This window comes from Peromyscus eremicus, chromosome 10 (genome assembly GCF_949786415.1).
Source record: "Peromyscus eremicus chromosome 10, PerEre_H2_v1, whole genome shotgun sequence".
Lineage (NCBI taxonomy): Eukaryota > Metazoa > Chordata > Mammalia > Rodentia > Cricetidae > Peromyscus > Peromyscus eremicus.
In genome coordinates this window covers 930,666-948,249 of record NC_081426.1, presented here as the reverse complement: position 1 = coordinate 948,249, position 17,584 = coordinate 930,666, and the positions used below count along the sequence as shown (strand labels likewise).

At 38.2% G+C, this 17,584-nt stretch overlaps 1 protein-coding gene across 3 annotated transcripts in view; it reads right to left on the bottom strand.

Moving 5' to 3' along the window:
* Acyp2 (acylphosphatase 2) overlaps positions 1-17,584 on the bottom strand; it is a 211,871-nt gene that overhangs the window by 70,913 nt on the left and 123,374 nt on the right. The window contains exon 4 of one of the 3 annotated variants that reach the window (XM_059275143.1): positions 13,700-13,716. The exons of the other annotated variants lie outside the window; for them this stretch is intronic. Within the exon in view, the coding sequence (XP_059131126.1) occupies positions 13,700-13,716 (17 nt within the window). The remainder of the gene's footprint in view (positions 1-13,699; positions 13,717-17,584) is intronic. 3 annotated transcript variants of the gene reach the window in all.

Here is a 17,584-nt window from a genome sequence, read left to right as displayed (position 1 = left end):
CAGAATGAGGAATTTGTATCTTTTCTATGCTGTACCATCCTCTCTTCAGTTAGTGTCGTGACCAGAAATGTCAAAGAACTCATCATTACCATACTACATTCAACACATCACATGAGATATTCAACACTTGATAGGTAACTTTCCCAACTGAAGGTAGTGAAAGTATGCTGAGCATATTTAAGGCAGGCCAGGCTAAGTGCTGATATTTGACAGATGAGATATACTAAACACATTTTCAATCTAACAGTTTTTCTAGCTGGTGAGGACATAGCCTCAATGCAACTGGAAGACTATCTTTGCTTGTTATTTAAATATTAGTATAATGGTGGGCAGAGAAGGTCAATCTCAGGAGATCCTTTTGTGGGCTGCATACAAACACTTTTTATAGGACATCTGCCATAGTAGAGTGGATGAGCAATTAACAGTGGTGTTTTGAATTTATAAAAATTGTTAGAAGTATAAGAATTTAAAGAAGGAAATACAACTATTATAATTTATGCTTCATTTGGAAAACCTAAGGTATTAAGCTAAAAACACACTATAAACAATAACATTTAGTAAGGTAGTCAGATACATAATTACTATGCAGCTATCAGTAAACTTCAGATGTGTGAAACAGCAGGTTAAAAGATGAAGTGGGGAAGAATCCATGGACCATGGCAGCAGGAAAAGATGGAATCTCTAGGAAAACACATAAGACATGTGCTAATTTATGAATATTTCGAAAGCATTCCTGAAAGGCATGAAGACTTGCACAAAGAAAAAGGCCTGCCTTTAGGAAGATTCAACATCATGAAGCTCTCAGTCTTTCCTAAGAAAACCTGGATATTTATTATAATCACCATAAGAAGACGGAATATAGGGGGAAAGATAGGAGTCAAATAAAATAAACTACAGTATACATTAAAAATAAGACAAGAATTTCAAGCAATGTTCCACAAAAAAAAATGATGAGGGAAAGGGATATTTCTAACACTTACTACAAAATAATATAAAACTTATAAAATAATTAAGATAAGAATTGACACATGAACGAATAGAATAGAACAGGAAGTCTAAAAATAGACCCATGTGTACAGAATTTGGCACTGGAAAAGCATGGCACCTCATTTCAAGAGGAAGCTCTTTTGAGAAAACCATGTTTTCCAAAGCATGCTGTATTTATGCCATTTCTATACCCTAATAAAAGCAGAAGGACTTAAATTTAAAGGCTGAAAATAATAAAAATGTTGAATGAAAACAAAGGAGGGCAGTCTCCATTGGCAGGCCAGCAGGTGGAAGACCTGCAGGCAGGTCACACCACCACCTCCACCATGCACTGGACTCTGACCTCCTAGACCCACTCGACTGCCCACACCCACTGACCCCATCATCCTCCTCTTGGCCAACCATCCACCACAAAGTCAGCAGTCCCTTAGGCTCAAGCACAACCTGCACCAATTGGAAGAACAAGCAGAAGAACAGGCATAGGCACAACCCACAACAGTTGGAAGAACAGATTCCATAGGCACAAGTAAAGCACACACCAGCCAGAAGAACTGGAAGATAAGGCATCCAACCCCCCAGAAACTTCAACTGAGACAACCCCACTTGATCTAACAACCAGCCAATCACCAGAACCCTTGGCCATTCAGGACAAAAGACAATAAAGGAAATAGATAATAATGGCACAAAAGACCCATCCAATGAAGGCATTACAAGAATCAACACCTGTACCTATGATTATCCCAAATCCAGATGGGTAAATGGCAGTGTAAGAATACATTCAACAACATAAAGGGCAACATGGCACCAGCCATGGCACCTAGTGGTCCTACAGCAGCAAGACCTGAACATCCCAACGCAGATGAAACAGAAGAAAACAACTGTAAAAATAACTTTATGAAGATGATAGAAGTAATGAAAAATTCCCTAAAGAAAGCCAAGAAAAAAACAATCAAACAGGTGAAGGAAACAGCTCAAGACTTGAAAATTGAAATAAAGGTAATAAAGAAAACACAAGCTGAGGGAATTCTGGAAATGGAAAACCTGGGTAAATGAACAGGAACTACAGATACAAGCATCACCAACAGAATACAAGAGATGGAAGAGAGAATCACAGACAGAATCACTGAAGATATGATAGATGAAAAAGATTCAGTGGTCAAAGAAAATGTTAAATCCAACAAAGTATTAACACAAAACATCCAGAAAATCTGAGACCCATAAAAAGACCAAACCTAAGAATAATAGGGATAGAGGAAGGAGAAGAATTCCAGCTCAAAGGCATAGAAAATATATTCAACAAAATCATAGAAGAAAACTTTCCCAACCTAAAGAAGGTCATGCCAATGAAGGTACAAGAAGTTTACAGAACACCAAATAGACTGGACCAAAAAAAATTCCCCTCGCCACATAATTATCAATCTACTAAAATAAAGAAAGAATATTAAGAGCTGCAAAGGAAAAAGGCCAAGTAACATATAAAGGCAGACCTATCAGAATTACACCAGACTTCTCAATGGAGACTCTAAAAGCCAGAAGGTCCTAGACAGATGTTTTGCAGACACTAAGAGACCATGGATGCCAGCCCAGGTTACCATACTCAGCAAAACTTTCAATAACCATAGATGGAGAAAACAAGATATTCCATGACAAAACCAGATTTAAACAATACATATCCACAAATCCAGCCCTGAAGAAAATACTAGAAAGAAAACTCCAACCCAAGGAAGTTAGCTGCAACCATGAAAACACAAAAAATAGATAATCTCATACCAAGCCATCTCCTCAGCTTCTTTTCATCCTTTTTGATGCTGTGTAGAAAACAAAACTGTAACTTCTGTGGGCCATGGTTACTATTCTGTGAAAACGATATCTATAATGATGTGCATGGGCTTGAACAGATTAACCAAAATATTATGAACACAGCAACTCTGCCCTTAGTTCTTCCATGCATATAATAGTTATGCACATTTATTATGCATATGGTAATTACACAGCTCATTTCTTTTCCTGTGCTATGTAAAAACAATTGCATAGTCTTAACTGCAACGTATTTGATGAAAAGATTTGGTACTGGTTTATTCTTTAAAACTTTGATTGTTCAAAAAAAGAATGTGGGGGCTGGAAAGATCGTTCAATGGTTAAAGCATGCATTGCTCTTGAAGAGAACCTAAATTTGGTGGTTCAAAATCAACTGCAACTTCAGCTTTAGGGGATCTGCATTCACATGCATATATCTGTACATGTACATATAATTTTTTAAAAAAATTACATCTCTTTAAAAAAGACTATGACTACTCTGCTCCTGAAATACAAGGAGGAAAAGAGGTAAAAAATTCACAGAACTATTTCTTATACTCCTGTTCACTGTTTGATGTTAGAGAAACAACGTGATAGCCAAGGTCTTAAGGCAGTCTAAGACAGTCTGAGGGACCAAGGTGTTGTGAATCTTTCTCAAGTGTACTTCCTGAGCACCTGGGTACATACTTTAATACGTTTTATTCGTAGAGGATTTATTTTTAAGGTCAACGTTTCACTTAAAAAAGGCAGTAATTTTAGAACAATCCAAGAACACATTGCATTAGATGATTGTTAGTTCCATGGAAATTTGGATGAGGTTCAGCTGGCATCTATTATAGTTTGTCAAGATATATCTAAATTAGAGATTAATTAATTTATAATTGAATTGGCTTGGTTAAAAATGCTTTTCCATTACTTCTCAATCACAAGCATTTGAGAGGTGGGCAGGGTGTCAGAGGACAATTTGCAGGAGTAGGTTCTCTCCTTCCACCATGTGGGTCCTAGGGATTGAACTCAGGTTGTCAGGCTTGGCAGCAAGTGCCATTCTGGTATTTCTTACACAAAAGTTGAAAGAAACATATTCCTTAGACAATATCAATGATACTTGCTCTCCAGTTAGCCCAAAGAAGAATGGGAAAAAACAAAAAAACTCCCCACCACACACACACACACAAATGACTTCTGAATTAAAGTGAAGGAAAAAAAAAAAGAAAATGGACAAATTTCCTTACCCAAATAAGAACAGATTTATCCACTCAGCTTAAGCACCTGTATAAACTCCTGAAAGAACATAGAGTCCCAGGCAGCGCCCACGTCAAAGGTGAAAGTGACCTTATTTTGCAGTTTAAGCCACTGAAGCTGGGGTGGTGGGTGGGGATTGGAGGGTGGAGGATGGAGGGATGGGGAGTGAAGGGGTGGGTGGAGGCCAGTGTTGGCTGTTAGGTAACAGAAGGCCCAGGTTTTCTAATTTCAATGTCACTGTGTTCCTCTCTATCTGCTGGAAAGCAGCTCATCACACCAAACAGTTGCTTCCTTAACTGTATCCTTGTGCAGTTGGAAATTTTCACTCATCATACATATGATGAAGCAGGGGATGTGTTTGTTCTGAAGACCAGCAAAAATGGAAGAACTCAATGCTGGGAAATGAGAATGCACAGTGTGGTTAGATAAGGCATAGGAGTCAGAGTGGAGAGTGAGTTCTTCAGGGTCTAAGAGTCTGACAAGCTGCTTTTGGGAGACAACCAATTTTCTTCTTTGAGTCTCTTTTTGCCAAGATGGCTAACTACACTTGTGGATGGGTTCCTGTGTGAGATCCACTCTAAAATGATAAGCTATTATTCTCTTCTTAGTTGGGTGATTGTGACCTAAATTTCATTTTTAAAATGCACTACTGAGATCACAGTGTCAACCTTCCCAAGCCACATTCCCTGTGAGCACGCTCATTCCACTTCCCTTTATCAAAGGAACACCTAGCATCTACTGACCACACAGAGAACACCACACTTGAACTTCATTATGGAGAGAAATTCCCACTTTATGACAAAACTCCAGGTCCCTGGACCACTTGAGTCACACTTTCTTCAGAGGATCCCTCTAATTTTAAATGATGCTGATATATGCGATTTTTGTCCTAAATATTTTAGATTTAGGAATTTTTTGTTGTTGTTGTTTTTCGAGACAGGGTTTCTCTGTGTAGCTTTGCGCCTTTCCTGGAACTCACTTTGGAGACCAGACTGGCCTCGAACTCACAGAGATCCGCCTGGCTCTGCCTCCCGAGTGCTGGGATTAAAGGCGTGCGCCACCACCGCCCGGCAGATTTAGGAATTTTAAGAAAGTATTTCTCAGGAGAAATTAAAAAATAAATTCACAAACAACCTATCATTTTTATATATATATTCTTCTTTATTCTGTCATGAAAATAGCACATTTGGCTTTTTGATTGTGACCATGAGAGTTCATCTGCTATGACACCTGTCCATGTCACCATGGGTGGTAAAGTACGAATTATATTAAATATTAGATTGGCTGTGGTGACACCCTGCACTTTATAACCTTGGTGGCTTAGACAGCTCCCTCTTTTTCATTATGAGCTCAGTATTTCTAACAGGGAAACTGCGCATCCTTGAATACACCCCACTAACTCACATCAGACACTAACAATCTAATTTCAGAGGTGGAGAATAGGAGATTTAGTGTGTTGGTAGATGGTTTTCTCCTTAACCTTTCTAGGAAGTGTTTATCATTAGATTCATTCTAGACTAGAAAATAAATGGGCGGTGGTGGGTGAGGCTTTTGGTTGATGACTTCATCTGCTCCATTTCTGTTTTTAAACAGGGCATTTGTTTGAAGCTGGATAAAAGAACAAGACAGGGACCATTATTGTTCTCTTTATAAGCAGCAAACTGTCACAGTATGGCATCTTTTCTTTCAAGCAGGATCCCTTTGAGACATTCCTGAAAAAGCAGCATAACCCACAAAGATCAGCAAGGCAGCTGACCTCTGGAAATCTTACAGAGTACCAGTGAGGTCAGGAACATTCTTAGCAGATGTTTGTCAGGAAGCTTTGACAGCAAATTCCCTCCGAGGAGAGTGGCAGAGTGTCATGTGTAGATCTAGGCTCTATAGGTTAATTTATAATTTAGGGAAGGAAATTTACAAAGACATTTTAGGAGATCAGAGAGGGTTTTCTTTTTGCCCATAAAAAATGACAGTCATATGAGTCTCTAAATATATACACATAAATAGATAGCCCCATAAGCCATAAAAGAAATAGGCTGGACAGGTACTGCTAGTTTTAGCTTTTGTACTTTTAAGTACTCAAAATATTCTAACAAAATTGTTTAATACATTTTATGTGCAATCAGAATAAGAGTAGCCAAAGGAAAATGGAAGGATATCTTCAAAGTTGTTAATACACACACACACACACACACACACACACACACACACACACACACACACAAAGTTCCCTACCTGTAAAATTGCCCCTTAGAAGAAGAATGGGGGAGTATTTTTCGTCTTATGTAGATAAGTTTTATCAACATTATATAAAGGAGAATACTCCACTCTCAAGTGGAAGAAGCTTAGACACAAGAAGGAATAAAGAACAATGAAAAGGGCATATGTGGATATATTTAACTGAGTTTAAGTGACTATTATAATTGCTATAATATTAGGAGATTTTAAGTATATATTAGAAGAAAATATGTCAATATCATATAAGGCTTATCTATAGTAGTCAAAGGTGACAAATAAGGAAAAAACATAATTAGAAATAGGTATATTTAGAAATTATAAACACTGAGTTCTGGGCCAGCAAGAAAACTTAGCAGATAAGAGCATTTTCCTGAAAGTCTGTTGAAAGTTCAATCTCTAGATGCACCATGGATGGAGAGAACAGACTCTCCACAGTTGTCCTCTGACTATATGTGTGCTTCAGCACACACACGCCCACTTTCATGTACACATCATACACACTTGAGCTTCTGCACACCCCACACACTAATAATAAATAAAATTAAATTTAAAAAATTGAGCTCTATAGTAAGCAATAGTAATTCTTCTTTTTAATGTACCTAATAACATGATCTAAAGTTATATATTAAATGATATTGATGAAATAAAACAGAAGTGAAAAATCATAGTGAGAAACTGGAATGTAATATCTTTATACATTAGACAAAATGATTTATAGGATGAATAAGATTTGGACACATAACCCAGTAGTCAGATGTATCATACTCTACTTTAAAGTTGCAGAATGCATACATTGATTTTGAATAGGAATAGATCATTTTTTTAAAATATCAACCATATGTGAAAGCGGTTATTGCATACATCTGAACAAGTACAAGTATTGTATAGTGATAAATGGGGAGGCGGGGTTTATATATGCAGTTGGATCAAGGAGACAGAGTTAGTTCATCCCTGCAGCAGTACTCTCTGTAAGGGAGCAGTCTTCAGTCCATAAACATCTGGAGGAAAAAGCTATGGTGGACATTTTCTGTACACACTATCAACATCCACGTGGTCCAGAAGAAGGCTTTGTCATTTCCCTGAGCCTGGGGGTGGGGGTGGGGAGAAAGCTTAGCTATTTCCCTCTGAGTCTCAGGTGGGACAAGGGGTGGGAGAAGGGGCTTTGTCATTTCCCTTTGGGTCTGAGGCTAGGGTCCTTGACAGGGTCACGTCCGTATCAACAACATAGCCATTCAGAATCTCAAGGCTTTCTTGTTTCCTACAGGATGCCCTGGAACTAGAGTTACAGGTGGTTGTGAGCTGCCATGAGAGTGCTGGGAGCAAAACCCAGGTCATCTGCAAGAGCGGCAAGTGCTTTTAACTGCTCAGGCATCTCTCCAGCCCTCAAATCCATGCAAAATAAAATCTTCAATTACAAAAGAATTAGACTAAAATCAATACCAAGAGATACTTAGAAAACCTATAATAAACCAATCAATATAGTTACTAATAACATATGGGTCAAATAAAAAGGTCATAGAGGCAGCTCTACATTGTCACTTTCAGCATTCAGCAGCTTAAGGGGATTCGATTAATAAGTTAGAGACCTTGATGCAGGAAAACCTAAGAGTCATGGCTTCAATACAGAAAAGAACTTGAAGACTTGCCAGTATTATGAAGAAAAGTTAGAGTTTATTAAATATACTTTAGTATAGATCTTAGGTAGGAAAGTTAAGAGAAATAGAGACACCCAGGAAGAGTAAGGTACACCCTTAATCTGAGTTTGGACCTCTCAAAGAGAGTTGTCTTACTGTCTTTACAATTTGTTGGGTTTTAAAGTAATTATCTTCAAAGGGCTGTCCAAATGAGATCATTGGGTCATTCCTGATTACAATTGATAAGGTAAAGCTGTGGAGCACAACATTAAGAAGGGCAGGTTATCTCTATCATAAAGTTAATAGTCTTGCTTGAGATTCTCAGAAAATAGGGGTTGGAAGGAAGAACAAGATGTACCAAGGACATACACATTTAGTCATTAAACCTGTTTCATTGCTATTTGACACAAAATATCTACATATGAAATCTACAGTCAGTATTATGCAACATATAGTTTAAAAACTAAGGGAATAACAACTTAAACTGGGCCATAACATATATGTGAAACAAGCCTATCAAAGTATGTACATAAAAAAATTAATCTTTCTGTTCCATAGCCCTTGGGCATCTAATGTCACCACTACTTGATGCCATGTTCTGCAGAAGCAGAAGCTGTTGTGGTGAAAAAACAATCTTAGTAAAATTACTCTTTTGTCTGGAACTCTAACCCAGTTTGGCCATTCTCTAATGGCCTACCTGGCCTGGTGCCCTTCCTTCTCCTGAATAGACTCTATTATATTAACCCTGATTTATAGCTGTGCATCTGACCAGAGCCAGCCAAAGAGGAGAGATAGGGCCCCTGCCCTGAACTACTGTTCCTCGGATTTTATTCCAGTCTACCATGACAGTTTTCCTTGCCTTGTACCTCATTTTTCTATTTATTTATTTATTTATTTATTTATTTATTTATTTATTTATTTATTTATTTATTTGTTTGTTTGTTTATTCTTTCTTCTTTCAATTTAAGAACTCCTTGAATGTTGGGGCCATTTACTAAACAATTTAGGACGTAAGACTCAAGACTTGATATCACTAGCTCCTCTAACTAAATTATAAATCTAGTTTTAAATTCTTAAAGGCAGCATAGCATCCTGGTTAAGAGTGGCTTTTGCATACAGGTCCCGAGTCTGAAAGCTGGCATGTATGTATATGACCTTGTAAACATTTCTACAGACTTTGACTTTTTATCTTCAAAATGAGGGTAATGGCAGGCCTCACATCATACACAAGTACACAGATAATCTTCAATGCCCTGTTAAACAGACAATATTCAATAAATGTCAGCTGCTACATTAACATGGCTCTTCTTTTTTCTGTTTAATAGTCTACACTACTGTCACTTCTCTCAGCGATGAAGATCTCCTGATCCCCTATGTCTGTTCCTTTCAGATCTACTTCAAAGATGCAAGTCTATTCTTTGTAATGAGATTATAGTAAATGTGATTATTTTCTAAAGAAAGAAGGCAATTTGTTGCTTGAGCTATCTTCTGTTTTCTTTCTAAAGAAGTAGGCTATAGTCAACTATCTGAACTTGTACACACTGCTCTGTATTTAAAATGCTACTTCATTTTTTTGGCTTCTTTGTCAAAATTCAGGTGTTCACAGGTGTGTGGACTGATGTCAGGGTCTTCAATTTGATTGCATTGGTCCACATATCTGTTTTTATGCCAATACCAAGCTGTTTTTATTACTATAGCTCTATAGTAGAGCTTGAAGTCAGGGATAGTGATGCCTTTATAAGTTGCTTTATTGTAAAGGATTGTTTTAGTTATCCTGAGTTTTTTGTTTTTCCATAAGAAGTTGAGTATTGTTCTTTCCATGTATGTGAAGAATTGTGTTGGGATTTTGATGGGGATTGCATTGAATCTGTAAATTTCTTTTGGTAAGATTGCCATTTTTATTATGTTGGTTCTACCTATCCATGAGCTTCAGAGATAGTTTCATTTTCTAATATCTTCTTCACTTTCTTTCTTCAAGGACTTAAATGGTGCTGGCATAACTGGATGTCAACATATAAAAGATTGCAAATAGATCCATATCTGTCGCCATGCACAAAACTAAAGTCCAAGTGGATCAAAGACCTCAACATAAATCCAGCTACACTGAACCTGATAGAAAAGAGAGTAGGAAGTAGCCTAGAATGAATTGGCACAGGAGACTACTTCATAAATATAATACCAGTAGGATAGGCACTGAGAGCAACAATTAATAAATAGGACCACCTGAAACTTAGAAGCTTCTGTAAGGCAAAGGATACAGTCAATAAGACAAAACAGCAGCCTACAGAATAGGAAAAGATCTTCACCAACTCCACATCTGGCAGAAGGATGGTCTCCAAAACATATAAATAACTCAAGAAAAAAGACTTCAAAATACCAAATAATACAATTTAAAAAATGGGGTACAGATCTAAACAGGTAATTCTCAACAGAAAAATCTCAAATTGCCAAAAGTCATTTAAGGAATTGCTCAGTATCCTTAGTCATCAGGGAAATGCAAGTCAAAACGACTCTGAGATTCTATCTTACACCTATCAGAACGGCTATGATCAAAAACACTGATGACAGCTTATGTTGGAGAGGATGTAGAGCAAGGGGAACACTCCTCCACTGTTGGTGAGAGTGTAAACTTATACAGCCACTTTGGAAATCAGTATGGTGACTTCTCAGAAAATTGGGAATCAATCTACCTCAAGAAAAAGCTATACAACTCTTGGGCATATACCCAAGGGATGCTCAAACATACCACAAAGACACTTGCTCAACTATGTTCATAGCAGCATTATTCATAAGAGCTAGAACCTAGAAACAATCTAGCTGCCCCTCAACTGAAGAATGGATAAAGAAAATGTGGTACATATACACAATGGAGTATTACTCAGTGGTAAAGAACAAACACATCATGAAATTTGCAGGCAAATGAATGGAACTAGAAAATATCCTGAGTGAGGTAACCCAGACTCAGAAAGACAACCATGGTATGTACTCACTCATAAGTGTACATATCATGTAAAGCAAAGGATAATCAGACTATAACCCACAGCTCCAGAGAAGCTTGGTAAAAAGGAGGACCCTAAGAGGGACACATGGATTGTTTTGGGAAGGGAAAACAGATGAGATCTCCATGAATAAACTGGTAATGAGGGTGGGCAATAGAGAGGAGGGACTAAGAGATGAGAACATGAGGTAATGGGATGGCAGAGCTGGGGGAGGGACGGAGTGGGAGAACAATGAAAGAGATATCTTGATAGAGCGAGACATTGTGAAGTAAGGGAGAAACCTTACTAGGTTTCTAGAAAGTGCTAGGGAAATTCCCAGGAATCCACAAGGATGACTCCAGATTGGAATACTAGCAGTAGTAGGTAGACCTGAACTGGTCTACTCCCATAATCAGATTAGTGAATACCCTGTCATCATAGAGCCTTCATCCAGTAACTGACGGAAGCAGATGCAGAGATCCACAGCCAAGCACCAGGCTAAGCTCCTGGAGTCCAATCAAAGAGAGGGAAGAGGGATTATGTGAGCAAGGGTGGGAGGATTCAAAATCATGATGGGGAAATCTATAGAGACAACCGAACCAAGCTCGTAGGAACTCACAAACTTTAGACCAACAGCTGTGGAACCTGCATGGGACCGGACTAGGCCCTCTGCATACCAGAGACAGTTGTGTAACTTGCTCTATTTGAGGAGTCCCTGGCAGTGTGATCAGGATCTATCCCTGACGCATGAGCAGACCTTTCTGGAGCCCATTACCTACACTCGGATGCCTTGCTCACCCTTGATGTAGTGGGGAGGGGCTTGGTCCTACCTCAACTGAATGTACCAGGCTTTGTTGACTCCCCATGGGAGGCCTTACCCCTTGGAGGTGGGGATGAGGGTATTAGGGAAGGAGGCTTGCGGAGAGCAGGAGGAGGGATGAGAGAGTGTCTGTGGTTGCTATGTAAAATAAATTTTAAAAAATTTTAAATAAATGAAAGATGTTATTTTCATAGGCAGCCTGTCATCTTGGCTTATCTTAAAGGGCAGCTAGGGTTTCATTTTCAGATTTTAATGTTATGCAAAATCAGAGAAATCATTATATAATATACATATATATGGAATTATTATAGCTTTGAGTACTGGCCCCGTCCATTCCTACATGGTCATTTTGAGTCTTCAATCCTGGAATTTTTAAGCTGTGACTAAGAGACTAAATCTAAAAAAGACACCTATAGACCTTAGCATGTGGATACTTACCAAATATGAATGGATACATCTTAAAAATATGAATATGTATGAAGATAAAATGCTTAACAATAGTCATTTTCATGACTCTACTCTATGCAATGTCTCCACCATTATTCACACAGAGAACTATACTGCAGTTTGACAAAGCCTTAGATACATCACTTCCCTCTGATATTTTTAAGGTTTTATCACAGAACATTATATATGTGAGTGGAGTCCCACTGGAAAAAAGGTCAAAATTAATGTATATGTTTTGAAAGTGGAATAAATAGGATGAGAGATAAAGTGACTTAATTGCAAATTCATATGGAAGAACTGAACATGAGTCCAGGTTCTCAACTTTTTGCTTCACTAACTGCCTTTGGGAAAACAAGAATGTGCAATTCATTCTTTGAATAAAGATACTCACCCAGCAGTGGTGGCACAAGCCTTTAATCCCAGCACTTGGGAGGCAAAGGCAGGTGGATCTCTGTGAGTTCAAAGACAGCTTGGTCTACAAAGTGAGTTCCAGGACAGCCAGGGCTACACAGAGAAACTTTTCTCAAGAAAAAAAAAAAAAAAGAAAGAAAGAAAACGGAAAAAAGATACTCTGTATGCATAGGACTTAAAGTTACATATACTCCAACACTAACTGCCCAACTTAAACCCTGAAGCAAGTACTCAACTTTCCAATTAAACTCAATACTAGATAATTGCAGAATTCCCCAGAAAATATGCATAATAAAATAAAAATAAATAAATACAATAAAATATTATGCTGTCAAATAATTCTATAAACTCAAGCAGTTTTATCAGTATATCAGCCAAATGTTGATGAAATTTTTAAATCAGAATACACACACACACACACACACACACACACCTCTAAGCATCAAAGTGGATGTACTGGGTTCAGCTGGATACCAGTAATGATTCAGGATTTTCAATACTATTTCTCAAGCTCTGATTTGGGAGTAATTCTGACCCATGCTGCTCTCAAGAATACTGGTAAGTGTTGTCTCACAGTATGGTGGTGGGGGCATTGGAACTTGAAGGGGAAATAGCCACCGCCCAATCTAAACCTGGGGTAGGACACTGAATTATAAAGGACTCTGTGTTCCATTCCAGGGCTGACCTCTGTCACCTCCTCCAGTGTTTCCTTTTCTCTTTGGTTTCACTTAGGGATTGGTTACTAGCACTAATCTTGTGACTCACAGCCCATGAATTACTCTGCTGTTATTGTGCAGGAGTCATCACAGAAAGTACATTCACAGCTGCTTAAAATTAACACTTGTTTCTTATCAGAAATGGCTCTTCTCTTTTCCTGACATCAACACATTATTGAAAGTTCAGTACTATAAATCCTTTGTCCTCCCCAACTCTGCCCTTTCAAGCTGGCAGCCAGAAATAACAAGGGACTGTCTATCAGAAAAAGCCATGTTCTCCCAAATACATAAAAACTCTCAGTGCTCAACCTCTTCAAAGATGGGTCCAGACTTATCTTGAAGTTTTGGATCCTGAAGGTGGGGTTCAGGATTCAAAGCAGCTCATACATGATATGAATTTATAGTCACACAGTGAGAACTTGAGCCACTCACGTTCCAAAGTGGGATTTCTGTGCCAAAGAAAAACAATGAAGATCAGTATCCTTATACAAGACTTCATTTCCCCACAAACTTGCCCATGTGCTCTCTAAATCTTTACCTGACAATAGGCACCAAAGTAGCGTCTTTAACCAGATACAGTAGGTTGGTGCCTCTTGTGACTTGGCATCTTTCAGAATGTCTTCTTCCCAATTCCCACACACTCCATATACACAAGAAAAGTGAAACTTTATCTTATAATTTGTCCAGGAAAGAAATAAGTCAGTAAGCCATCCTTAAGGCATTCTAGAGTAAAAAATGATTACCACTAATTGGGAGAAAGTCTTGTTTTTAAGTTCTCTCTTTAAGTATCAATACTGTACTGCCTATATATTCCCTGTAAAACCCATCAGATAACACGTAGGATGTGGCTCAATGTGCACTAAACTATGGGTTTGATCCTCATATTGCATAAACTGGATGTGATGGCATGTGTGTAACCCCAGCCGTTCAGAAGTGGAGATGGGAGAACCAAAAGTTCAAGGTTATCCATAGCAAGTTAGCGGCCATCTTTGGCTACATGAGACTCTGACTCCACAAACAAAACATCCCATCAAAGATGAGTATCACTAGCAATTAAAGAAATTTGATACAAAATATGAAGTTAAAAATTATGCCCAAAGAGTTATCACTGCAAAACTACAACAAAAACAAATAAGTAGAATTTTGTTGTGACAATAATGTCCATGAAAAGTGAAAAGATCATATTAAAAAATCAAGTATGACAAATTCTAAGGAATATGCTGATCTTGTTACTCATTTGTTCTTTAAAAAGTTGTAGAATTTTATTTGCAACATTTAAAAAATATTTATCTATATGCATGTGTGTGCCTGAGCACACACATGGGCCCCATTTGTGTGTAGTGACAGTGAAGGTCAGAATAGGGCATTTGATTCACTATATTCCCTGGAACTGAAGTTACAGACAGTTGTGAACCACCATGTGGGTGCTGGTCACCAAACCCAGGTCCTCTGGAACAGCACACACACACACACACACACACACACACACACACACACACACACACAAGCAGTTCTTTTGTGAGGGCTAAAGTTATGTTTTAAGTTTTAATTACTGTGCCTAAGAGATCTATAAAACAAAAATGCCTCTAACTTATAAGCCCTACTTGCCCAAGGAAAGATAACTTCCTGGAATGGTGGGGGCTGTTGTTCATGTAAGGTAAAAAGCCACATGTTTTCACTTCTGTAAACAAAGTTAGATGCCCCAACTGCACAGGATGTGCTTGATCACATGTAGGTGGGTGATATATAGGCAAAAATTATATAGGATTTTATTTTCTCACAAACTTGCCCATGTGCTCTCTAAATCTTTCATTGACAGTAGACACATCAAGATGTATGATTGCCCCTGATTGGACAAAGGCAGGAAGTATGTACCCTTGTGGGTTTTGCCTTTATAAGCACTGGACTAATGTGATTTGTAGCCATTCTCTGTTATGAACCTGGTTAGTGTCCATCGTCCTGGCCAGTATTTTATAAAACTTGCTACAAATTTGGCTAAAAAATTGTGGTAGTGATCTTATTCTCACTTGGTGGGAGTAACACTTTCTCTGTCTCCAAACACAGTCTATCCTGTACAGAACCCATGGCTCCATGGCCAGACGAAGACTTGCTTTAAGGCCAAGCTCAGAATCTTGTCATTCTGTGTCTCAGTGACAAAAAGAGGGTGCCGAGTACCCTGCAGACTGAGAAATTACCCATACCATAGAAACCTGTGTGCACTAGGGCCAGTTAACCACTGCTGTGCCAGGCTGGTGGTTTCTGCCACGCCATCTTATAAAGGTTTATTTATTTTTATATCTATATTAATGTCTGCCTGTATGTACATACATATGTATGTATGTATGTATGTATGTATGTATGTATGTATGTATGTATGTATTGCATCACCTGCTTTCTTGGTGCCTGTGGGGGACAGATGAGGGTGTCAGATCCCCTAGAACTAGAGCTACAGGTAGTTGTGATCTTACATAGGGGTGCTGGGAACCAGAACCCAGGTCCTCTGTGAGACAGCAAGTGCTCTTAACCTCAGAACCATCTCTACAGTCTCTGAACCATCTTTTAACCATTTAGGATTTGAGAATTATGGACTTCCAGCCTGCAGAATGGCTATCAGAATGACCTTTCTTTTCCACCATGATCACTCACATTAACTGACACTTCTTATATTATTTTATTTTTATTACATTTTATGTATTTATTTTATGTGTGTGCACTGTATGTCTGTGTGTGTGCACACAGATATGTGTGCATGTACCTTCCACGAAGCATGTGTGGAGGTCTGAGGGCAACTTCCAGGAGTTGGTTCTTTCCTTCCTCCATGTGAATCCTGGGGATTGAATGTCAGTCATCAGGTGTCTTTACCAGCTAAACCATCTCTATTGGTGAAATTATTATGGCCACTCCACGTAGTTAAAAGGGAGGTTTATTTAGTGGTGTAACTTACAAATGAAGGGATAGGTAGGTTGCAGGGTCTGGGAAAGATGCAACGCAGTCCGGAGGCGTTCTCTGGAGAACTCTGCTCGGTCTACCTCCAGCGTCCAGGATCTAGGAACCAAGAGAGTCTTCAGGGTCCTCTCTTGGCCCCGCCTTGTAGGCATGACAGTTATCGAAGCCTCAATGGGGGTTGGAACTTCCAGATCAAAGCTGGAATGGCTACCCACTACATCTCACCAGCTCTCTTAACAACACTTTTTAAAGGAAGTAGAGCAGCACACTTTTCATTTAACATGTATGGAATGAGAAGTGAGTAGGTTACAGAATTTGGTCAAGTTTCACATAAGAGAAAGTACTTTGTGTACAATCTTAGTATTAACTCAACTAATGGGCTTCCCTGCAATGTTCCACATAGAATCTTAAAATACATACCTTCAAATGCATCTCACATGCAGGATCCACATCATCTTTCACTCATTGCTTTTTATTATTGTTTATAAATTCAAATATCCCCAAATGCAATGCTTTGTTTAATAAAAAGAATAATGTTTGCTCAATCAGAAAACCCAGGCCTCTATGATCATGGAATGTGAGAAAAAAAATGAGTTCTTCAAAAATCCATTAAAGTAGTACCTTAGGTAAGAAACTAATGCCTGCCAAATTACCAGGCAAACTGCTCTGTAAATTAAAGATGAATAAATTAAAATTATATTAGATAAGAGAGATAATTCAAGTTCTTTTGGTCAGTTGGTATTCAGCTTTTTCCCATTAAAAATAATCCTGACAGAAATTAAAATTCCAGTAGCAAATGATATGATATATGACACTGGGCCTAGCTTGTCCAGAGGTAGACAGCAATCTTCAGCTACTTCCCATGTTGCAGAACAATGTGCTTTAGACTATCTAAAATTGTGTCAGAGTCTAAATTCTGGTCTTACAAACAAATCTAGTTCTCAAACTCCTGAAATTCACTCTGAATACCTAATGAGGAATGAGGTCTGGAAAAAGCTACAGAAAATCCAGACTGATTAGGTAAATTTTATAAATCACATTTTTAGAAAAAAGGTGGGAAGCCAGCATATTCTAAAGAAGGTTTTTTTCTTTAGTTATGTAAAATCAAGTATCATTTCTAATCTAAGAACAGAGTAGTGCTTTCTTATATTAGACTACTTTACTTCTCACCATTTAAAGTTAATTGAACACAATAGTTAATGTTGAGAATTCAATGCAATCCAATTTTAAAATTAAAATCAAGCACAGTGGAGACTGTCAGATTAATAGACTAATTCTAACTCATGCTCTTTCCTAAGAGTCTCACTATTTTTGCTGTTAATGAGATTCAGACAGAGAATGCACATACATACTGACATACTGATACTCCAG